Here is a 24553-nt window from a genome sequence, read left to right on the forward strand (position 1 = left end):
AAATACTACGAAATTCGGGAAAATACTATTCATCGATCCCGTAAATATACTTCACAACAACCCGCAAGATTATACGTCAACTACGTATAACTTTCTTTTCTCAACCGAAACACTATTTGGGAGAGAAACTGAGAAAGAGAGAAAATACCGATTCGTTTTGACACGAAGCGATACGAGTGAATTAGTGATTTTCTCTCTACCCCTCCACCCTTATTTATAGGCATTTGTGGCGGTTGCCAAATTACCAAAATACCCCATGAATAGTAAGGAGGAGGTGTGAATAGTAAGGAGGTTTCAAAGTGAAAAGACCAAAATACCCTCGATGGATAAGAATGATGACATGCCATGTGGATAAGGATGATGACATGTCATGTGGATAAGGATGACATGTAAAAAGACCAAAATGCCCTTGGCCCGAATTCAATTAACATCCATATAATTATTCTGAACAATTATATTTCTTGCGGTTGTTGTTTCGGTAACTTTTATACAACGTACCGTGTACGTTTATAAATTAACCGTTGTTTTTGCTTGTCATCTTATATGACATTTATAATTTAATTATAACATGTATAATTAATTATAACCATCTTACTATTGATCATAACCAATTTATAATCAATCACAATAAGATTCTCCGATTAACTCCTATATGGTGTGACCCAATAGGATCTGTGTTATGTTGGTAAATAGAGTTAAAACTGTTTTAACTTCTATAATCATGAGCGGTATCTGGCAGTATACATCATGACCATCCAATTACACAGATGATGATGTACTGTACAATATCACGATCCAGTAAACTATTTACTTGTGTCTGTTCTTGTCTCATAGCTATCAGATTAGTTTCAAGGTAGATGTGTGTCATCCTTGCTAACTGAATCTTTTCTTGATCTTGAGCAGATTATCAAATATAATTACTCTTGTAATTATACTGCTAGTAGATAATCTTACTCTATCAAGGGGCCCAGTGATGCTATAGCTCGTATAAAATACGAGGGACAGATAGTATTCTTGATAAACTATCACTTCCTCAGCTAAGCTATACATATGGAAAAGCTACTGTTATGACTGCTTTTTACGGACAGCGTTAGATAACAATCACACATACATATTTCTCAGTGGGAACGATAAATACATCATACTGTAGAACCTGACACTGAATGAAAACATAAATGACACGAACACAATTCTATTTAATGTTTCATTCGGGGTCTGTCAAATACCATGTTCCTAGAACATGTATCTATGTGATTAAAATGACATCTCGTGTCAGGTGGTTTGTAAAACTTAACCATCTTTTAATCCACATACTAACCTTATCGCGGTAATTAGTGTTCCTGCTAATTACCTTGGTCAGTAACTTTTTAAAAGTATATATCATCTATATTATGGAGTTTCACAATTTCAGTCATGAACTCGAAATGATCCATAAATTCAATAATACTCAAGGCAACAAAATGATATATAAATAAACATTCAATTCATGAACAAAGCTTTATGATAATTTATCGTATTATTGACTTCTAGATTATTACAAACTAACAATGGTAACATGCATACTACAAATATATTCTTGCTATGGATTCATACTTTTATTTTTTAACTTCTAACAGTCAAACCGTTAAATATGATGATTATATTTTTACGACAAAATGTTACTTCTTTTTTTTGGGAACTTCATCCTTAGTCCATATTATAATATTATGTCGATATTTATATATTTTTTTAGCACACATGAGATCGTATCAGCAGAAAAAATGACCAATTAAGAGATTTAACACAATGATAACAATAGAAGATAAAAATAAACCGGAAATCATGTACATAATTGTTAATTTACTATATTAATCGCTTGCGATTTTGCCTCTCTTTTCGTCAATACCGTTACTAGTTGCTACTGCCTCCAGAAAAATGCTTTCAATTTTGCCTCTACTTTTCAAAATAATTTATACTTTAAAATAAAAAGTCATCTTCCACAGTATTTTTAACAATAGATCGCCACCAATACTGGATCACTGATTTTTTTTTGATGAAAATACTGGATCACTGATTGATATACGATTTCTGACATGCCCAATTACTCCTGATAAGGCCCGTGCGGCCCTCTAGGCCCGGGTTATGTCACGTAGAGCTTGACGAAATAGGATCTACCACTCTACCAGATACAATCCGTCCGATCTCAGATCGATGGACTGGATCAACATCACTGCCTATACCAATCCGTAGATCTGCTATGTTCGTTTATGATTTGACCGACCAGATATAAAACTCCGGGTCTACTTATGAAGTATGTCTCGTGCAATTGCAACTCCAAATTTAATCCCGCGAAAGTAGTTTTGTCGTTGGGTCCCAATCGCGCGCACAGGAAGAGGAGAGAGCGAGAGAGAAGAGTAGAGGAGCAAGATGATACTCGCGGTGCTCTTCGCTAACACAGACGGCAACATTCTAATCGAGCGGTTTGTGCTTTATCCTTAATTCTGTTCGACCACTGTTTCTCTTTGATCTGGCTATTTTATCCGCTAAGATTCGGTAACATCTGTTCAAATTAACGATCAAATACCCAATTCCATCTCAGTTATGCTCTTCTGTGAAGTTATCTTTTATTTAAGATTCGGCCCCCTTTTAGCTTGTTAGATCTGGACGCGCCATCTCATTTTTACTAATATGTCCAAATCCAGCAATTTTCATAGTTGTTTTCTATAAGAAAGTCAACTTGTAAACTTCCTCAATAGAATTGCTCGATTTAAAAATCTTAACTGGTTGTATATACATATCAGATCCACATGAGAGAAAGAAGGGTTAACTAACTGTACTATCATTGAGGTCAGGTACTGGTTATGAATATTGGATTGTTAAATGGAAGTATTGCAATAAGATGCCAATTTGATGCAGATTCCACGGAGTTCCTGCTGAGGAGAGATTGCACTGGCGCTCTTTCCTTGTCAAATTAGGCACTGAGAATCTCAAAGGGGCTAAAAACGAAGAGCTTTTTGTAGCTTCTCACAAGTACACTGATCTTTTCCCTTAATTTTTTTTTTTTTTCAATGCTGATCCTAATGGTACTTGCACATCTCCATTTGTATGAAGACTTTAACGGTATGCAAAATTACCCCAGAATAACAATATAAACTATGAATTTACTGTCCAATTGGTCATTGGTCTCTTCCTCACATTGCTTAATTTTAGGTTCATTCATATAAAATATGTGTATATTTTTAATTTGCAGATCCGTCTATATTGTATATACCATACTTGGTGATGTTTGCATATATGTTGTTGGCAAAGATGAATACGATGAACTTGCTTGTAAGTGTGAAGTGCTTAGTACACTCTCTCATGAGAATTTGTTTCTTTTCCTTCTCTATCAGTATAGAGTAGAAACAAAAATTATATCATCTAGTTAGAAATTTTGCAAAATCCAGGCACAAAACTGAAACTAAATAAAGGTAGGTACTAAAACATGAAGTACTTTATGAGTGAAAATCTCAAGCCTTTACAGAATTTAAAATCCTTTTATAGCATACATAACAGGGAGAAATTTGGTGTCCAACTGTGTAAGAACAGAAGAACAAAGTACACAAATGGTTCCTGAAGCATCTCTGATTTCCTGTTTGATCCCTGTAGTTTGAAAGTTCCACTCCGGTCCTTAAATTTTCTGGTCTATACCAGTTTGTTCATTAACCTTATTTTTAGTAAAAGAATGGATAAAATCGTACCAGTGTTGATAAAATTACATCATTATCGACAATGATGTAGATGCTAGTCCTTGCACTTCACCAGAAAATAATGTTAGGGACCGAAAAGATACAAACTGGATAACTTGATGACCCAACAAAAGTTATGAACTTTAGGTGCTGTAAAATATTCCAAAAAATAATGGGGGGGTTCTCTTTTTCAGCAGTTCTCATATTTTGACCCCAAAAACCTCTCTGCAATAACCTTATTCTTTTATTATTTTCCTGTGTAGTAATTATTTTATTATTGCTCTATTAATGTACTTATTCACCTTTATATGATTGAAGTGGCTGAGGTGATATTTGCAATTACATCTGCGGTGAAGGATGTGTGTAAATCTCCTTTAACTGAGCGTCACTTTCTTGATCGGTATGGAAAGGTCTGCTTATGTCTTGATGAGATAGTTTGGAAGGTAAGAAACTATTCCATGCATGTGTTTTGGTGGCTTTATGCACTGGCTGGGTATGAGATTCAGATAAGCAGACATCGGTTTATTCTATTTTAGTTCTGGCTGAAAGAGATACACTATCAGTTTGTAAACTAGTACCAAGAGTTGGTTAGTATGTACATCCTTGGTTTACTGTCTCATCAAGAGATACATCATCATGTTTGGATTGGTGAGGAATAGCCCTAACCCAGGAATAGCGCTAACCCGGAACTCTATTCCGTGTTTGAACACAACGCCCTATGCTCTCTCTCTCTTGTGTTAGCGGCTATATTGCTATTCCAACAAAATGTTGGGTTAGCTGCTAACCTTGCTAACCCCAAGATTCATCCAAACACAGATGAGGATAGCAACTATAGCATATGTTTCAAGAGAAGGGTTCCAATGCCTCATCTTTTTCATAACTCATATTTTATATCTTCGTTTTCAAAGTTCAAATTGTCGATCCGAACCGTTCAACGTAATATTTATACTAAAATATGCATGGAGATGAAATTTTATATTTTTTTGAATTTTTTTACTATCTTTTAAGATAGTTACAAAATCACTATTTTTGAACCGTTCAAAAAACAGTGATTTTCTACCCATCTTAAAAAATAGTAAAAATTTTCCAAAAATTATAAAATTTCCCCCCTAATCATATTTTAGTATGGATATCATGTTGAACGGTTCAGATCGACAATTTAGACTTTGAAAACAAAGATATAACAAAGATATAACGTATGAGGTATGATGAGGTATGAAAGGCTCCTTATGTTTCAAATGGCCCTGATATATTTTGTTGGTGATATTGATTCCCTGAGCATCTTGTGTGTTTATTCAAACCATTTTAATGTGACCGTGACCCAAAAGAGAAAAAATTGAACAGGATGGTAGTACTTTTGTGTAATAACTTTTACTGGTCTATAACCTACTACTTGGAGACCCACTAACCTTGGCACCTTTTGCACCATCTGATGACTTTCATCTCTTTGTAATCTCAATGTTCTTGTCCCACTCAACCTAAGTTGGCCCTCCTTTAAATCTCTGAACCCCATTGACCTCTCTAATTCCTATTTTTGTGAAAGCTGAGTTAGTTTTCTATTTTCTGATGGGAAAGTCATTTTCTTATGTAAAATAAAATCAGTGGTTTCCATTCTAAGGGCATATGAGGGAGGGAGAGTTTTGTTTGGGAAAAAAAGAGAAGTTGTGTGAGAAAGGAGGCTACCCACCCCGCCTTAATGGAACTCTTCATAATGTTAATGTTGGCCCGCTGCAGTCAGCTCATCAAATTGCTGCAACAAAAGCATGATTACTTGGCTAACTGATGGAAGGGTTTGATTGTGCGAATATCAATAGTTCAGGGGTGCAATTGAACTAAAAGAGAGTTCTTAGAGTTGATTGAACCAAGTGCATTTGTGGAGGAGGCTGTTTCTCAAATATCTTGTTTATTAATTCCAAACGTTTATGCAAAAGCATCTACCTATTGTCTTTCTAAAATGTTATACTTTGGGACAAAAAAAAACCTTTTCTGGCTCTACAGAAAATTATAAGATATCAGTATAATGCTAAAATGACCTGGGAAGAGATGAAACCAAAAAATGTGCCCCCTCTTTGCAGTTGTTCTTGAAGAATGAGTCAAGGTGTAATTTAGATAGTTTCTAAAGCAAATGGATAATGCAAGGGGCATTCTAACCTTCCTGAAGATAATATGTATATACCAATATTGTCCTTCATTTCCAGGGTTTTATCAGATATTCTTATTGCGGTGGATACGTGCGATATTTTATCATCTTATATTCTAAACATTGAATCATTTTTTTTTTCCTCTTGTTTGTTTTGAAAGGGATACCTAGAAAATACGGACAAAGACAGAGTTGGGAGGCTGATAAAATTGAGGCCCCCTGTCGAGCCATGAATTATGTGCCATGGTGTTTCATGCTTGCAGAGTTCTTTTCTTGAATCCTTCTAGGATACTATTACTTTATATTTACATGTTTTGTGAAGTATTTTATATTTCTGGATGAGAAAAAGCGTCAATTTATCTGTCAATGTGCTGGTTTGAATTTATTTTCTCGTTAATTTGTTTCTGATTTCTCATAGTTGGACATTTGGTCATCTGTTGGTAGTCGTGCACAGATAGACAATCGATTTTCTTTTGGTTGGCCATCGTTTGAATTAACTTGCTTTTAGCTTTGCTGTCAGTATCGACTATATCACTTGTGAATTTTGAAATCGTTGTTATCTTATTAAATAGCTTTTAATTGTGTTCTACATAATCTTTGATTTTGTCGATAGTGGGTTTAGGGGTGTAAATGGTCGGATACGGATCAGATAGTGGTCTTACTGTATCTGTATTCGTTATAATTTTTTGGATACGGATCGGACATCAGACGGATACGGATATTTTTCATAATTGACTTGTTGGTTACAAAACATCTTTTATATTATTAAAACATTAGTCACTAATTATGTCATAGTGTTATATTATTCATCAAATTATATATCTATATGCAATTTAATAAATCAATTTAAGAACATATAGCACATTTATTGTGGTTTAAAAGTATAAATAGTCGGATACGGATAGTTAAAAGTATTACTGTATTCTTATCCGTTATAATTTTTCGGATACGTATCATAGTCTCAGATACAAATCGAATAATTTAGATAATTTTCTGAATTCAAATCCGGACGAAATCGGATATTGATAATATCCGATTCGTTTTGGGTCCAATTGTTGCCACTTGCCAGTGTGTAGTGTGTATTCACTTCCACTTTGCCCCATATTCAAGCAATTAATATTTCCGCCAGACTTGTAGGTTTACAAGGAAGAATAAACAGATGACGATGTTACTCCGCTGTCAGCGTTCTCATTTAATATTGTGAGACAGTTTGTATTTTGCGTTTTAGCCATATACAGCACGTGAGTCTCCCGTGCAAAGTTCACCAATAAAAGATATGGCATTGCAGAGAATCCAGAACATAATTGATTATTTCCGCTTCTTTTATATCCAAGTTGGCATATTTAAAGAAGTGGGTCTGAAAATGAGAATTTTGAGATTTGAGCAGGCGTTCATTAAATTTTATCGGACGCAAAGAATTTTCATTATTCATGAAATGCATTCTGAACGGAGCATTTATTTTAGTTATTGCCTGTGTTCTACTTAGATATCAAAATGTGATGAAAACTTGCATTTCGAATTCTATGTTGATCACATATTTTGAAAATATAAACTTGCCTATTTCTCTTTTAATATTTATTTATACATTTAAATGGGGGGAAAAGAACAATTTAAACAAACAGAACCCTAAGAGGGGAGATCGAATCATCTGCTCCCCTGGAGGCAGGAAATTCCTTCCCTCAGAGTCACTGTTGGTGGGCCTCCATTTTAAAAAGTAACAGTAACCGGCCCCCTTTAACAGTGACCGATCCCACCCGCAGTGACTGAGAGGGCAGGATTTTCTTGCACCCCAGGGGCAGATGATCTGTTTCCCTAAGAGGGACTATGATTTGGCAGTGTTGGTTGATGTGAAGTTCTAAAAACATGATTTCGGCAATGCCTGAATATGCTGTCATATATCAGATCAAATTGCACGCCTGCTCTCTCTCTATTTAGAATGAAGAATATGTGATCCCCCTCCAGTATCTTGTAATACCTATTCACAAAAACAACATATATTTACTATCACCGAAGACGCAAACAAACAAAGACATCTGAGGTTAAAATTTAAAATATGTTTAACGAAGACATGAAAATAACAAAAATCTACAAAGTTAAAATTAAACAAATGCTTTTAAATGACAAATTACTTCATTAGGTACTGAGTGACAGGTAAGATATCATGCTATACTGTGTCCCAGGCTTCTCATGGATGACACTGACCCAATAATTACATCTAAATTCTTGGAATGAAAGAACATACCAGATACCCGGTTGGAGGGGATGGCAATCCAAACCATTTACCACAAAACAACTTGGATGTTCAATGGGTATACGTGGATGCGTCATAGAAATAGTATTTAAAGCCCCGTCATTGTCCTCCCAATCTTCATCCCTATCACCATAATTGATGTGGTTGATAACAGCATAATCATACTTAAAACAACAATAATAATTGTAACAGATATATAAACACTATTCTTATGAAAAAAAAATGGTGATATCCAACATTTTTTCATGTTTTCTCTTCTTCCATTGTGATTGACATACTTTGATAATTGAAGAAAAAAATGGAGTTTACATACCTATACCCCTTATAAAGCAGAGGCAAGTCAGCAGGGTATCGCCATCGACACATCTGCATGACCCTGATAAGCAACAATGGGTGTGTACCAGCCAAACTAGATGGTCCCGTAACTCCGCTAATGCGCCTTGTCATTTTAGTTGCATAGCTAAAATAAAAGGTGTTCTTAAATGTCTGCAGCCCAGCATTGATCTTAATGGATCCTTGGATTGTCAGATCTGGAAGAATCCAATCCGCGGTGGCAAATGGCCCTGAGTTGCATAAAATTAAATCTACCAGGCCTGATAACCCGGTACGGTGCCAACTCATGTCGAAATGGTCGAATCCAAAGTTGTAGTAATTTTTTAGCCATGATATGTCGAGCCATTCATAGAATGTTGCACCTAACCGGCACAATTGGAGGAGACAGATTGGTTTAAGCGACCTTCCATCGTCGGGCCTGATTTTCAATTTTGTATTTCTTAGAAATTAATAAATGAGACATTAACTTGTTTGTACTTTAAACAGATAAGAACAACAAAAATAAGAACACTATATTGCGGTATTGTACTGGTTTTTCTAGAAAATGAAATTGTAAAAGAAGGCATCATTTCTTCAGTCTTTTGTTTTCCTCAATTAGCTCCCAACTCCAAACAGTTATCTGACAATTATATTATGCTATAAAAATTATTAATTCGTAATATTTTTAAAAGTAAAAGAAGTACTTTAAACCATCAAAGTAGGTTCGAGTTGTTCCATTGAGAGCACCAGACAAGGCAGTAAGACTTAAGATCCAATCTTCTGAAGTGTTATCATAGCCTGCAAATTCCTGCCATATGGATGATTAATAAATTTAAATTTGCTGTTTTTTTTTAAATAAGTCTTAAATTGAAGTCAAATTGAAACAAAATTTAACAGGTCTATAAAAGATTGGGTCAGGAAGCATAAAAAAAAAAAATCACCTAGCCCCCTCATCACTCTTTTACTTAAAATAAGTACTCAAACTATCTGGCATCACTTCTAAATCCATATCATGGAATAAAAGAGAAGTTACTATTTTAACATCCTCAGGAGTACACAGAAAAAAAATTCCATGTCATTTAGCAAAGTCGTACCACAATGCTAGAAATTAAGATTTTACAATACGGACCCTAAGAAAAAACCAACCTTATCATGAAGCATTTGTTGCAATACCCGGACTACTTGGGCGCCGGCTGAGTGGCCTACAAAATGTACCGGATGTTGCTCGTCCCACTCAGGATAATGCCCTAAAATTTTGCAATTTAGAATTCATTAAATTCCACCAAGTACTCAGAAAAGTACCAGAAGCAACAGAGTTTCAGCAAAAGATCTTACCTTTCTCATAAACTCTTCCAAATTGGGAATGCCCAAAATTTTTACTGTGCTCTTCTCCATAATCTACTCTCCCGCCTTTCAGATAGTAGAACAATTCTCTTGCTCTGTAAAATTTTCAGAACATCCTTAAAACATAAACTTTAAATTTCTTCAAAAAAAAAAAAAAAAACATAAACATAAACTTTAAAATTAGAAAAAAAGAAACCAGGTTCTTGTAAATATCTTGGTGGCGTTCTTCCATAACAATAAAAAATTAGTGAAGTCTGGTACCTGTCATGCAATCCGAAGTTATAAATTTCATTTTTTTCTATTTAAATTTTCTATGTACCTGTCATGTATGCTTGTAAGAGAACCCAAGTCTGGTACAAGCACAAACTCATCTTTCTTCTCTGCTCCGGCAAAATATGATAGTCCACCGAGCTTCTAAATTAACAAAAAAAAACAAATAAATATAAATAATATAGAGCGCGAGAGAAAGAAAGAAAGAGGGATTCGGTTGCATACCCCTTTGCCAAAGCCAAAGATCCCATGAACCAGCACAATAGGCGGTAATGAATTAGGGAAAGAAGAGGCCTCCCCTTCCCTCAGTTCATGGATCGATGATCTTATTCTCGTTTCTTCATTGGCATAATCAGGCCTGATTGAACCAATTAAAGTCCGAGAAAGGTCAGCCGCAACAGCACTGCTGAAAATGTAGAACCCGAAAAGGAGATGAATAATGGAGCTCACAAAGAGCTCAGAAATGAATAATAACCGCCTTGAGAACCCAAGCATGGTAAAAGTTCTCAGAAAGTTTTTTCTCTTATTTCTTTCCCCTGGTAGAGAGTAACCCAATGAACACAGTATAGCTGATGAACGAATCTACTTGTAGAGAGATTGAAGGAAAATCCTCTCACTCTCTCTGTCTTTTGTTTTGGTTTGTTTTCTAGAGAGTAGCGAGGAAGATGAAGATCTCTTTTTTAATGTTTTGAGAGGAAGAAGATGAAGACTTCTCCGTCAGACAAAAAGTGGTTGATTTGAAATCAATTCGATATACGGACAATTACAGGCCCAAAATGAAAATTGTGCACTAGCTTCCAGAAGTTTGTAATACTTCGGCTGTTCCGCAAATATTCTGAAAATGTATATAAAAAAATAAAAAAATAGATATTTATTTCACATTGTAATACTTTGACTGTTTTATGGTGAATTTGACACTGTTTTTTTTTTTTTTTTGCCATCATGATTATTCTGTATAGTATATGCACGGATTTTTTTTTATCAAAAATCTCTATTTGTACTTAATTTTTGGATCATGGTTATTTAAAAGCATCCGTTTGAAAAAAAAAAAAATCTACGAAATCGCTAAATGCAATTTTCTTTATTTAACCTATACTTGATGCATTCGGATAACTACAATTATTTGATAGAAAAAAAATTAAATTATGTGACATAGATTGTGATTGCATAAATTTAAAAAATAAATCTAATATTCAGGACGGAACTATAAAATATAGTTAGAACTTAGAGGGGACTGAAACTTAAAATGCATAATTTTTAATTTGTATTTAGTGGAACATTCAAGATCTCGCAAATACAAAATATAGTATTAATCACTAGACTACAAGCACGTATTTTGTATTTTATGAATATGATTGAACTATATAAAAATCTTAAAAAAATTAAATTTCAGCATACGTTATTAAAAAAATTTAAAATTATGGAGTGGCATAGTATCCTTAACTAAGTGTAGATTCGCCCTGATAATATTATAAATATAAATTATTTATAATGTATATTAAAAAAATGGAAAAACTTGATCCATTAAAAAGACCGGATAGACAAAGAAAAGCCTCAACGCCCCTGATCGTTGAAAATTAAGTCTACTATAAATCCAGAACCTTCCACAGGTAGAAAGCACGTTCTGGTTCATTTAGCGAGAATGATCAGTGGGACCACGAGACACCTTCCGTGACGGAGAAATTATTATTCTATCCAATTAGGCAATAACTTGCGACTTGCGAGTGTGTATTCTCTGAGACGGCCATTTTTATTAATATTCCTAAAACAAATGTAAATTTTAAAAATGCTCATGTTTTCAAATTTTTTTTAAAAGTGCCCTGACCGCTTGGGCTCAGGGCGGCCCAAAATTCCCCATGAGGCGCCAGCCCCTGGGGCGGCCCATAGCACAAGTGAGGCGCCACACCCTGGGGCGCCCCATAAGCCAAGTGAGGCGCCACACAGCCGGGCGCCCCATATTTAATCTGATTTAAACCCTTCGTTTTCTGCCTCTGTCACTTCCCGATTTGAGAATTTCGCTCGAGGCGAGAAACTGAGTATTAGGTATGTTTTTTAATTATAATAATTAGTCATTACTGTTGATAATTAGTCATTACTGTAGTTAAGTTTGACTGTACATTTACTGTAGCGCACTGTACATTTACTGTAGCGTACTGTAGCAAAATTGTAATTTTTTTAATTATTTTTCAATTAGTCATTTATTACTGTACCCATTATTATGTCATGTAATACTTGTAAATTTTTTTTTAAAATGTAGTTTGTTAAAGAAGAGATGTTAGTTGCATTGTATGTCGGCAGCAAGCTAGAAAGGGATGAAGATGGCGTGCATTACACGAAAGAAGTCGCATTTGGCTTCGAGATTAATGAAAATACCACATTTGAGGAACTGAAGCAGCTAATATACGAAAAAACATCTGTAAACCCCAACAGGTATGAAATAGAATTGGCTACACGGATTGACAACTCACGCGGGGGGGAGTACACCTTACTTTGTTAAGTTTTCAATAACATATGTCAATTTGTGGAGAGTTGTGTATACTCAATTTGTGGCTTGTGGGGTCCCGGTGATGGACATATATTCGAAGAGGGTTCCCCGGACGAGGGCTGGACCTTCAAGTTCGGCTGGGACCGGACCTTCAGGTTATGACAATTCGGGTTATGACAACCAGGGGTACCATCAGCACTCGGGTTATGACAACCAGGGGTACCACCAACACTCTCCTTATGACAACCAAGGGTACCACCAGCACTCCCCTTATTACCACCAGGAGTACCACCAGCAATCCCCTTATGACAACCAGGAATATCACCAGCAATCCCCTTATGACAGCCAGAGGTACCACAGCCCCGGTTATGACAACCAGGGGTACCACAACTCCCTAGAAAATACTGAAGAGTTGCCACCACCACCCAGACAGACTCCCATAATCCCTAGATTTCCAACTATGCCAGAGTCAGGACCGGTACCCGTTAATCGAAATGATATTGATATTGATGTTGATGCTATTGATGCTATACCAGAAAGGGAAATGGAAACGGGGAACGAATACCAAGGGGTTTGGGAAGCTGATGACTTATCAGATGGTGATGCAAATGTACCAGGTTTATCCAGGGCGGAAAAATTCCCGATTACAGGTCGGGGAAGTAAGCATCCGGTCGCCACATTCAACGACACCACAGCTTTCGAAGAGGCAGACATTAGTTTCTTCGGTCCTCGTGTTGAATACAATAAAGAACTTGTAAAGAAAATAAATGAGACTCATGTTCACGGCAACTGGGAATGTATATTACACAAAAGGGACCGAACAACGTTAGTTGTGCTGTGTAAAACTCACCCGCGCTGCGAGTTCCGCCTTTTTGCAACCCCTGCGGGTTCAGGGGAAGCATGGATGATTAAGAAGTGTGAACCACCTCATACATGCAAGTTTGCGTCAACAAGGACAGACCATGCGCAGCTGACGACATCACTAATTGCCGATGCAATTGAGGAGGACATTAAGTTGGATCCATCGATGAGCATCAAGGCGATGGCTATGACTGTCAGACACAAATACAAATATGTAATCCCAAAATACAACAGGCTGTGGAGAGGTCGTGAACTTGCTATCTGCAGGATATTCGGTAGTTGGAAGGATTCGTATGGCTATCTGGCACCATTGCTCCAGGCCATGGCAAGTACCAATGTCGGCACCGTATATGAGCGATGGCATGTCCCTTTTTTTGATAAAGACGGAGTACTAATAGAGGGAGCTCAACAATTCAAGGACATAGCATGGGCTTTCGGTGCTTGTATCCAGGCTGTGCCATACATCAGACCCGTTATCAGCATTGATGCATGCTTCATGTCTGGCCGTTACGAGGGGAGGCTACTGATAGCATGCGCATATGATGCTAAGAACCAGCTGTTGCCTTTGGCGTTTGCAATTGTTCATAAAGAGGACAGCGAGAACTGGGGATTCTTTATGCAGTTTTTAAGAAGACGGGTGATTGGGGAAGGGAAGTTTTTCTGCGTGATATCAGACCAGCACAAAGGAATAAAATATGTTTTTGATCGTGAAGATTACGGTTGGTCAACACGTACTGGCCAGTGTGTGCACAGGTTGTGTATGCAACACGTTGCGGAGAACCTTTCCAAGGCAACCGGGGGCGACAAGTGGGTTACTGATACATTTAGATGGAATTGCAGAAAGAAAAAGCCCGAGAAGGGTGGTAAAGATGACTAGCAGTTTTGCAAAGGTACATGTATTTCAATTGTTTACATATATTATTGTACTTTAAGAAAACAATTTTTTTTAGTACAATTGTTTACTTACATTATTCTATTTCCTTATTTTTTATGTAGTACATGCCAAAGGCAAATCTCTACTTAATGAAGGTGGGCAAAAATAATCCCCGAGATGTCAACGAAGATCCAGCATACGAGAAAATATATCAATCCCGTGATGGAGGTTGGCGTTGGGGAATTATGACCACCAACGGGTCCGAGTCGCTGAATGCAGTATTCAAGCAGAGCCGGATGTTGCCTGTGGCTGCAGTTGTAGAGGACACATTCTACAAGTTAAATGCCTGGTTTCAGGAACGACGTGCTAAGGCCGCAGAATTAATAAGGATAAACCAGTCATTTTCAACATGGGTGGAGGAGAAACTAAGACGACACAGGGACAGAGGTGCAACTATGACCGTGATCCCGATGGGTAATGATGGAACAGAATTCGAAGTGCAAAATCCAAATGAGTACGTTCCTACCAGCCGTAAACCAGATGGCACTATGACGTTTGTCAAGAGGCCTTGCAAGTACGTGGTTAAATTCGGAGATGCCAGGGCGGTAACCTGTACATGCCAGGGACCCCAACTAAGTCACATACCCTGCAGTCACGTGATGGCGGTATGCCGAGTGAGGAACTACTGCGATGATCACTATGTTGCTGACATGTACCGTACCGATTACCTTGCTTCCACTTGGGGTGGATCTTTCCATTCTTATCCCGATCAGCACGAGTGGCCTGCATATGTCGGTGATAGAATACTCCCTTCAGAAGGATGGATAAGAAAGGGGAGGAGGAGACACAAGCGTATTGTAATGACCATGGACGAGATGGGTGGTAGGCGACCGTCGGGAAATCGGGCTCGCCGTTCTGTTTCTGACAGGCGCACGGCAGGTATGTAGCATTGTACGAAATTCATTTATGATTTTATTGTTGGGGTTTCGGGATGCTAATCCAAAACCCCTTTTAGGCTTAAGTTGCGGAATGACCGTAGAACAAAAATTTCTACGGTCAACTTAAGCTCAGGATTAAACGGGGTATGTCAGGAAACTTTCCAAGGCGGTCCACCTTCAGTATTCCTTTGGCATCAAAACCCAATTTAATCCTTTTTACAGATCTACTCCATGATTGATTTCTAAAACTTTAATCTACTTACCAATTAAATAGATTAATATAGCATATTTATACCTTGTTTCCAAATCACAGTTGGAATGCAGACCGAGCGAGTAGAGCCTCACCAGGGAAGGAATCGACTCGGAGTATCACACGTGTGATACCTCTATCGGTTATCCACCAGGACTAACCGGAGAGCGGTTTATTTCTTCTGCCAGAAATATCGTAAACCGCGGAATTCTGCAAAAACACTATTCACGGGAAAAAGACGAAAACCCGTAAACACGAATTTTCGGTTGCTCAGTTTCATCAATATGCAAAACTGACATATCGCTAAATTCGGTAAAACACTATTCATCGATCCCGTAAATATACTCCACAACAACCCGCAAGATTATACGTCAAGTACGTATAACTTTCTTTTCTCAACCGAAACACTATTTGGGAGAGAAACCGAGAAAGAGAGAAAATACCGATCCGTTTCGACACGAAACCGGTACGAATGAATTAGTTAATTTCTCTCTACCCCTCCACCCCTATTTATAGGGTTTAGGGTCGGTTGCAAAAGACCAAAATGTCCTCCAAGTTCGGCCTATTTACAAGGTATGCCATTGACACCTCATCCTTTTATATGTGAAATGACCAAAATACCCCTTCCACACCCTTCCACACTCTTCTCCGTGTTTCTACACATGCAAGGTGGCATAGGTGTGAAATGACCATTTTGCCCTTGTGGATAGGATTGATGACATGTCATCTGGATAGGATCAATGACATGTCATGCGGATAAGGACGAATCTGAAAAGACCCGAATGCCCTCGGCCCGAACACAAATAATATTCGTATAATTATTCTGAACAATTATATATATATTTTTCTTGCGGTTTGTTGTTTCGGTAATTTATACAACGTGTCCTGCACATTTATAAATTAACCGGTTAACTTTTATACAACGTGTCACACACGTTTATAAATTAACCAATGTTTTTGCTTGTTATTTTTACATAACATTTATAATTTAATTATAACACGTATAATTAATTATAACCATCTTACTATTGATCATAACCAATTTATAATCAATCACAATAAGATTCTCCGATTAACTCCTATATGGTGTGACCCAATAGGATCTGTGTTATGTTGGTAAATAGAGTTAAAACTGTTTTAACTTCTATAATCATGGGTGGCATCTGGCAACACATCATGACCATCCAATTACACAGATGATGTTGTACTGTACAATATCACGATCCAGTAAACAATTTACTTGTGTCTGTTCTTCTGTCTCATAGCTATCAGATCAGTTTCAAGGTAGATGTGTGTCATCCTTGCTAACTGAATCTTTTCTTGATCTTGAGCAGATTATCAAATATAATTACTATTGTAATTATACTGCCAGCAGATAATCTTACTCTATCAAGGGGCCCAGTGATGCTATAGCTCGTATAGAGATACGAGGGACAAATAGTATTCTTGGTAAACTATCACTTCCTCAGCTAAGCTATACATATGGAAAAGCTACCGTTATGACTGCTTTTTACGGACAGCGGTAGATAACAATCACACATGCATATTTCTTAGTGGGAACGATAAATACCTCATACTGTAGAACCTGACACTGAATGAAAACATAAATGACACGAACACAATTCTATTTAATGTTTCATTCGGGGTCTGTCAAATACCATGTTCCTAGAACATGTATCTATGTGATTAAAATGACATCTCGTGTCAGGTGGTTTGTAAAACTTAACCATCTTTTAATCCACATACTAACCTTATCGCGGTAATTAGTGTTCCTGCTAATTACCTTGGTCAGTGACTTTTTAAGAGTATATATCATCTATATTATGGAGTTTCACAATTTCAGTCATGAACTCGAAATGATTCATAAATTCAATAATACTCAAGGCAACAAAATGATATATAAATAAACATTCAATTCATGAACAAAGTTTTATGATAATTTATCGTATTATTGACTTCTAGATTATTACAAACTAACATTTATTATATTACTAACTGAATTGTATTCTTATTTTCAGATGCCATAAACGCGCACAACGAAAGAGAAAATGCTAGAGTTGTTGCTGAAGCAAGTGGTAGAACACAACCCCCCCTCCTCCAAGCCAATCATCTAGTTGCCAATCCTCTACAAGTAATGCCGCACCTGCAGCTCATACCAGTACAACTAGTCGTTTGTTAGGTTTATTGAGACGTCGTGGTAGGGCCAGATAAACTTGTTATTTTGCTTGTGTGAACTTTTTTGTTTATTGTAATATATTTCTGACTGTAGTATTTTTACTATGGGACTGCTGTATTACATTGGCGCGCATTATGTTGACATTATGTTTTATTATTTCATGTTCATGTTGGTATTATGTTGTTTGCACTTTACATTTCGTTATTATAACACAGTTTAATAATACAATTAAAGTTCAACAATATAATTAAAAGCGTAACAATATAATTAAAACCGTTAGATGTTCAATCTATTATAAAATATGCTTGGAGACCAAATTTTACATTTTTTGGAATTTTTTTACTATTTATTAAGATGGTTTGAAATCGCTGTTTTTTAATGGTGCAGAATTTTAATAAATACAGCGATTTTCAAACCATCTTAATAAATAGTAAAAAAATTCCAAAAAATGTAAAATTTGGTCTCCAAGCATATTTTATAATAGATTGAACATCTAACGGTTTAGATTTATTGTTTGATACAAACTAAAATATAACCCCGGAAGCACCTCGGCCGAAGTGCTTCCGGTAGCCATACTCATAATATTTTATTTTTTGACATACACATATACATAAACCCTAAACTTTTTTCACAAAATTATTCAAATCAAAATACTAAGATTTCTCTAAAAAAAAAAAAAAAACACACACACACATGAGGCGCCCTGGGGGCTGGCGCCTCACTTGTGCTATGGGCCGCCCCATGGGGAATTTTGGGCCGCTCTGGGCCCAGGCGGTCAGGGCATTTTTTAAAAAAAATTGGGAACAGGGGCATTTTTAAAATTTACATTTGTTTTAGGGATATTAATAAAAATGGCCACCTCTGAGATATCTCTGTTAGAAATTTATTTTAAAACTCAAAATTTAAATAATATTTATTTTAATATTAACAGTTTTTAAAAACTTTATGAATTATAGAGCTAATAGAATGAGCAAGAGAATGTGAATTGTTGAATAGATTATTGAATTATTTTTTAATAATATTATCTTCAAGTATCATGTACTATTTATAGGCAGATATGTGCATTCATGACATTCATATTCATTATATTTTAACGTTCCAAATACAAATGAAAATGTATGAGTCAGCTCAAACGGACAAATTCAATTAAAGGATTTTCATGCTGGCACACATAAAAAATTTGTCTTTAAATGTTGAGTCAACAATCCATATTCTCATATATTTATTGATTTGATCTTTTGTGACAATAAACAGTAAATTTCTATGTAAAAATTGGATCAATAAAATTACTTTACAAATAGCTCTATAATTCATAAAATTAAAAACTGTTAATATTAAAATAAATATTATTTAAATAAATTTTGTGTTTTCAAAATATATTTCTAACAATCTCAACTTTTGCGTGACCAACGTGTGCCTATTCGGGATAGCATAGACCGCAGGGGCAGTATTATTTGTACCTTGAAATATTCCATAAAAACACTTAAAACCTGTTCGGTCTCCAATTAAAAATAAATATAGACACAAAAATTGAATTAAAAAGTATTCTCTCTGTAAAAATAAAAAAATTCAGTTACGGAAACAGTAACGCACCGAACAGCGCTTCAAAATTTGAGATATCTCACAGCTTGCGAATTTGTAACTTAGTGGTCACTTCTTCGCTCGTCAGAAAATGTCAAAATGCACAGTTGCACACCATCTGGGCCCCCTTGGGACACTCAGAAAGTGGGAATTCCCAATTTCCCATACGCCTGTAGGCTGTAACTAGACCTCTACTTTAGTGTGGCGAGTCACTGGTGTACTAGTCAGACACGACCCATTACAAATTATTCTGTTGGATCTGTTTCACAACTTTAATTCTGACACATAGTAAGAATGACAGATTTGCCCACGCGACAAGAGCTTCGGAATTTCCGTTGATCCTCTACCGTGCCTATGAAATGGAATCTCCATTTAACTGCAGCATCAGCCCTTGAATTGAACAGTTTCTTTTAACTCGAACAATAACAAATATTTTAATTAGTTACAAGTTGGCATACATTACTATAATATTTTAATCAGTTACAAATTATCATATTATTGAAAATTTTAAAAATATATATGAAAATCCTTATACTATGTTAAAATTTCAAAGACAGGTGACTTCATTTTCAAAATATTTTTATGGATTAGTAACGACTATATAAGAAAAGATAGTCGTATGAAGAATAAGTTATTATAAATAATTTTGTTGATGTTTTCCAACTTTGTGAATACTTATAAAATTATTTTATAAGTCCGTAATATTATCAACAGCTGACTTTATTAAAAAAAATCATTTTTTAAATTAAGTTATAAAAAATAATTTTGTTGACAGATTTTCTAACTTTGACTTAAGTGAATACTTAAAAATTTAATTATAGTGCTCTCTCAAGCTCTTATGTTTGAAATAAAAGAAATAAATTATAGCAGAAACATATGGACATATTAAGATTGTCACTGTATAATACAATACAACCGTAAGTTTCTTCAATTGTTGTACTAATTTTCCACTTGAAAATTGAAATCTTGTTGTTGGAGACTTGAAAATGGATGTCATCTGTGTTATTGATAAATGGAGAGAGATCACTTTTTGCGGGGACCATGTGAAGTCTGTTCTACGACGTGGACTACTGAAACTTTTTGCGTGGCTGTTACATTGACCATGAATTTGATTTTGTTGTATACTGGATTGATTTTTTTTTTTTTTTTTTTCTCTCTTGCGAACTCCGCCCGTTTTCAAATTTAACCATCTAGACTCTAGAGAGCTATGAAGGAAGTATCCAGAAGAAGAGAAGTAAGAAGTGCAAACGGAACCGGGAAAAAATAGAAATCCAACTTCTAAGGTTTTTCAGTCAATGGATCAACTATTAATTATTGCCAAATTTAACCATATGGCTGAAAATTGTTTACTATTTTAATAATAAATATTCATCAACGCCTTGATATACTTAATTTAATGCATGGATATATTTTAAAAAATAATAATATGTATTTTTATTATTGGGATAGAGTTTGAAAAATAATCATATTATCAGTTATTTATGATTTTTAAACCTTATCACAAAAAAAAATCTTTGAATTTGTGCCACACACTCAAAATTTGTATTGCCTCATGTGCCTGAGGGTGCAATGGATTAAAAACGGTCTGGATTTAATCTCAGCTGGGCCGAAAGAAATTTGGTGTCTATTGTAGGGAATCAAATCTGCTGAAATTCCAAAAGGCTTTCAGGGACTTTAAAATACTAAATTCAGCCGTCTAAATTTTGTATACACGAATCTCAAAGCAGAAAGTTTTTATGCACAATTTTTCAAAATATATATTGAAACATATAGACCGTTGAAAGCAGAAAGGTTCTAATTTCACAAAAAATTTGTGCCAAAAAAATTACCAGAATTTCACATTGTGAGATATATTTCGGATTTTAAAATCCCAATGTTGAATTCAAGTGTTGATCTTGTTTTATTTTTATTTTTCCGTATCGTTGCAAATTTTGTGGCTTTTGTTTATTCCGTACTAAATCAAGAATTAAAATAAAATATATCAGAATTGGTCTATATTGTTAACTAGATTTGTTTCATTTTTTATCATTTGATTTACTATAAAATTTCAAAAATCCTAAAATCTTACATGAAAACATCTCTCATAGAAATGAATAAGATTCACATTTTAAATTCTACAATTAGATTTTTCAAAACTTGAACATATAAATAAAAAAAAATGAATTGGTGTCATTAAAATTCTCCTGTTTTCAGAATACTTGTACTCATCATATAAAATTTATGCAGCACTATATCACGTTTTGTGCATTAAATTAAAAAAAAAATGATCTACACCTTATTGATTAAATCTATCATTTAGTTTCTATACATCATTTACTTGCAGGGACAGAAATTGAAAAATCTTAACAGGGCGACTAAAATTTAAAATACACTACACAGTAGGTGGGATTTGATATACAAAATCGAAAAAAATAAATTAAATTTTAATATATATAATTAGAGTATGGCTAATTTGCTGCCGGCAGCACTTCAATCGAAGTGCTTACGGGGTCATAATTTAGTATTTGATGTTCAAACGACAAATCCAAATAGTTAGATATTCAATTTATATTAAATCTGCTTGGAGATCAAATTTTACATTTTTTGAATTTTTTTTTTACTATTTATTAAGCTGGTTTGAAAACAACTGTTTTCAATACTGAAACTGTTTAATAAAAACAGCAGTTTACAAACCAACTTAATAAATAGTAAAGAAATTCCAAAAAATGTAAAATTTGATCTCCAAGCAGATTTTAATATAGATTGAATATCTAATGGTTTGGATTTGTTATTTGAACATCAAATACTAAGATATGGTCCCGTAAACACTTTGTCGAAGTGCTGCCGACAGTAAATTAGCCATGCTCATATAATTAATATTTTAAAATTATAAGTGTAACTAAGTCATTTATAACTAACTTTTAGTTCCGCTTCTGCGTTTACTTGAACGTAACGTTGTGCTTGTTTGTTTGATTTTGACGCCACCTGTATTAATACCAGGGAAAAAAAAAAAAAAAATCAAACGCTTTACCGAGTGCGAGACTTTTCGCCTCGGACCAGCGGAGATCTATGACAATAGAAAGTCAATTGGGGGTGGCCAATCGTATCTGACACTTCTAAATTTCTAATGGTGGTCATGTTTATATCTTTCTGGATCACAAAACAAGGTTTCGTATTGTTTTCACCTAAAAGCATAATTGGCCTGAATATATTATTCATTTGTGTCTGAAAGCAAGTACGGTAGCTGACTAAATATTTCTTACGTGTTACAAATTTAAAACGTGTCTCAGTGTCTGTCACTTTTACAGATAACAATGGAATTTTTTTTTTTCTATTTAAATATGAACAATAGATTTTTATTCTTCGATCCCTAAAAAAAGAGAATATAAATCTTAGTGTAGTGATTAAGACTGATATTCAAAACATGTCCGTCCGTCATTCATTTGAACCTTGTTTGTTTCGCTTTTGCATGGATCGGATTATTAGTTGGATTTTGTCTATATTTAAAATTTAATATGCAGTAGCTGGACTATAATATTTTCAAACCTATCAAATTAAAATCTGTTGAATCCATATTTGCGAATTTGACGGATATCATCGACAAAAAAAATATCATGTTGATATATACAAAAGCATGACCAATTATTATTAATAAATAAAAATATAATTACAACATAAATTAAGTTTTAGTAAGAACCTAAAATAACAATATTTATGTATAACCTAACAAACTATTATAACTAACAATAACGACTTCATTTTTCAACAACACTATAAATATAGAGTTCGGCCAAATTATTCAAACTGATCTTTTAGAATGACTGGATCTGTACCGTTCTTTTTAACTTGTCACAAATCTCAAAGCCCAATAACATTGTCCCTGCGCTAGTCCGAATTTCAAAGCAGTTAAGAGTTAATCTCAAACAGTAAAGTAAAAGGAAATCTTTTATAATATTGAAGAGAATACTTGTTCTAATTTAAGCTGGTACTATCAAATTATCAGTTTTTGAATCTCCGAGAAAATTGCATTTTTCTTGTACATTCCGAATTTTACTCATAGTTTGTTGATATGAAACATTTTGGAATTATTTTCTATAAAAATATCGTAGCAGAATCAGAAATTTGAGATAGGTGATCTGCATAAGTATCATAATTTTATTTTATAAGAAAAATTAATAATATAATTTTGTAAAATTAAAACTTTCAAATGACAATTTTTTTTTTTAATTTGTAAGGGCTGCTTAAAATCCGGCCATTTTTATTAATACCCTAAAAAAAAAGATTTTTTTAAAACTGCCTCTGCATTTGGATTTTTTTCAAAACTGTCCCGACCGTCCGAGATCAACAAAATTTGTCCTTAATTAAGACAAAGGAGACAAAAGGGTGTCCTGCTCTCTTCTATTGTCCCCGTTTTTTCTTTTTCAGTTCCTTTTTTTCTCTATTGTCCTCTCTTTTTAAGCACAAAAAGAGAAGCTTTATTTTTGTAATATGATAAAAATAGATATATTCTTTTGAGGTGTTTTAAGAAAAAAACAGAGAGAATTATGTTATTATCGTTTCATGGGCCGGATAAACACAGGCCTCGAAAAGCCCAGATGTAAATGAATCCTGAGTTCGATTAAATCCAATTCCGACTTGTAAGATTTTTTTTTTTTTTTTTTTGCTTAAGAGATAAATAATCAAAGATGCAAATTAAAGTATTAGGTTTTTAATCTAATAGAAAGCCTTGTTAACCACAAAAAAGAAGATGCAAATTACCTCGACTGCATCCGAAATGTTCAGATCGTATCAGAAAATACCTAAACTACCCTTCGGTAATCACAAGTAATGTTTCAAAGTTTTTTTTAAGAATATCTTCAAATTGTAAAATACACTTTATTTATCATTAGTAATCTTAACAATATTTTTTTTACTAATGTTATATCATATCTGTTTCTTCATTCTATATTGTATAAAGTGGGCAGGAATGCAAGCTTTTTAACAATTATTTCTAAAAAGTGCACAAAATGTCGGATGAGCGTTAAGATTGGTGCAATATCTTTTTAATGGAAAGCAGAATGCGTACAATAAATACCGAACCCAAGTTAGTCTGATACTCACTTGAAACTGTTAGATTTGCTTCATAATTTGAACAAAATGTCGGATGCGACGCTCTTCCATTTATCATGCGCCACATATTTTGTTCTCGTCTTTTTAGATTTTTTTTTATTTTTTATGAGGCAGTCTATATATAAGACAGAGATAAAAAAAAGAGAGGATGGATCACATGTTCCATATCTATAGATATATGGTGCTCACAGCAAATAATAAAGAACCCGTAACAATTTCTCTCCCTCTTTGTTTTTTTTTTTTTTTTTGAAAAATGTTTGGCATGGGCTACCGAGG

At 34.7% G+C, this 24553-nt stretch overlaps 2 protein-coding genes across 3 annotated transcripts; one reads left to right on the top strand and one right to left on the bottom strand.

Moving 5' to 3' along the window:
- The first annotated feature begins 2286 nt into the window (after window positions 1-2286).
- Window positions 2287-6262, top strand: LOC144543905 (SNARE-like superfamily protein). 2 transcript variants are annotated; one of them, XM_078292357.1, is made up of 5 exons: window positions 2287-2459; window positions 2896-3009; window positions 3230-3309; window positions 4026-4150; window positions 6009-6262. In XM_078292357.1, exons 1-5 carry the CDS (start codon window positions 2407-2409, stop codon window positions 6078-6080), a joined length of 444 nt encoding a protein of 147 aa, XP_078148483.1. In that variant the 5' UTR covers window positions 2287-2406; the 3' UTR covers window positions 6081-6262. The 2 variants fall into 2 exon arrangements, with proteins under 2 accessions (XP_078148483.1, XP_078148490.1); XM_078292364.1 differs by lacking the exon at window positions 6009-6262 and adding an exon at window positions 5310-5381 and having other exon boundaries at window positions 2295-2459.
- A 1151-nt stretch (window positions 6263-7413) lies between these two features.
- On the bottom strand, window positions 7414-10737 carry LOC144543917 (uncharacterized). The gene is made up of 8 exons (XM_078292371.1): window positions 10250-10737; window positions 10074-10168; window positions 9746-9849; window positions 9557-9657; window positions 9115-9218; window positions 8412-8849; window positions 8090-8221; window positions 7414-7822 (listed from the first exon to the last, which is right to left on the bottom strand). Exons 1-8 carry the CDS (start codon window positions 10517-10519, stop codon window positions 7660-7662), a joined length of 1407 nt encoding a protein of 468 aa, XP_078148497.1. The 5' UTR covers window positions 10520-10737; the 3' UTR covers window positions 7414-7659.
- Window positions 10738-24553: the final 13816 nt, after the last annotated feature.

Source organism: Carex rostrata, chromosome 2 (genome assembly GCF_964058835.1).
Source record: "Carex rostrata chromosome 2, lpCarRost1.2, whole genome shotgun sequence".
NCBI classification, from domain to species: Eukaryota; Viridiplantae; Streptophyta; class Magnoliopsida; order Poales; family Cyperaceae; genus Carex; species Carex rostrata.

What these genes read in the sequence shown, in the direction of transcription:
- LOC144543905 (XM_078292357.1), top strand. Translation starts at nt 2,407, where the DNA reads ATGATACTCGCGGTGCTCTTCGCTAACACAGACGGCAACATTCTAATC. An exon ending in GGCAACATTCTAATCGAGCG is followed by an intron (nt 2,460 to 2,895) that starts GTTTGTGCTTTA and finishes AATTTGATGCAG; the next exon opens with ATTCCACGGAGTTCCTGCTG. An exon ending in TTGATGAGATAGTTTGGAAG is followed by an intron (nt 4,151 to 6,008) that starts GTAAGAAACTAT and finishes TTGTTTTGAAAG; the next exon opens with GGATACCTAGAAAATACGGA.
- LOC144543917 (XM_078292371.1), bottom strand. Translation starts at nt 10,519, where the DNA reads ATGCTTGGGTTCTCAAGGCGGTTATTATTCATTTCTGAGCTCTTTGTG. An exon ending in TGGAAGAGTTTATGAGAAAG is followed by an intron (nt 9,658 to 9,745) that starts GTAAGATCTTTT and finishes GCAAAATTTTAG; the next exon opens with GGCATTATCCTGAGTGGGAC. An exon ending in AACAAATGCTTCATGATAAG is followed by an intron (nt 9,219 to 9,556) that starts GTTGGTTTTTTC and finishes TCCATATGGCAG; the next exon opens with GAATTTGCAGGCTATGATAA.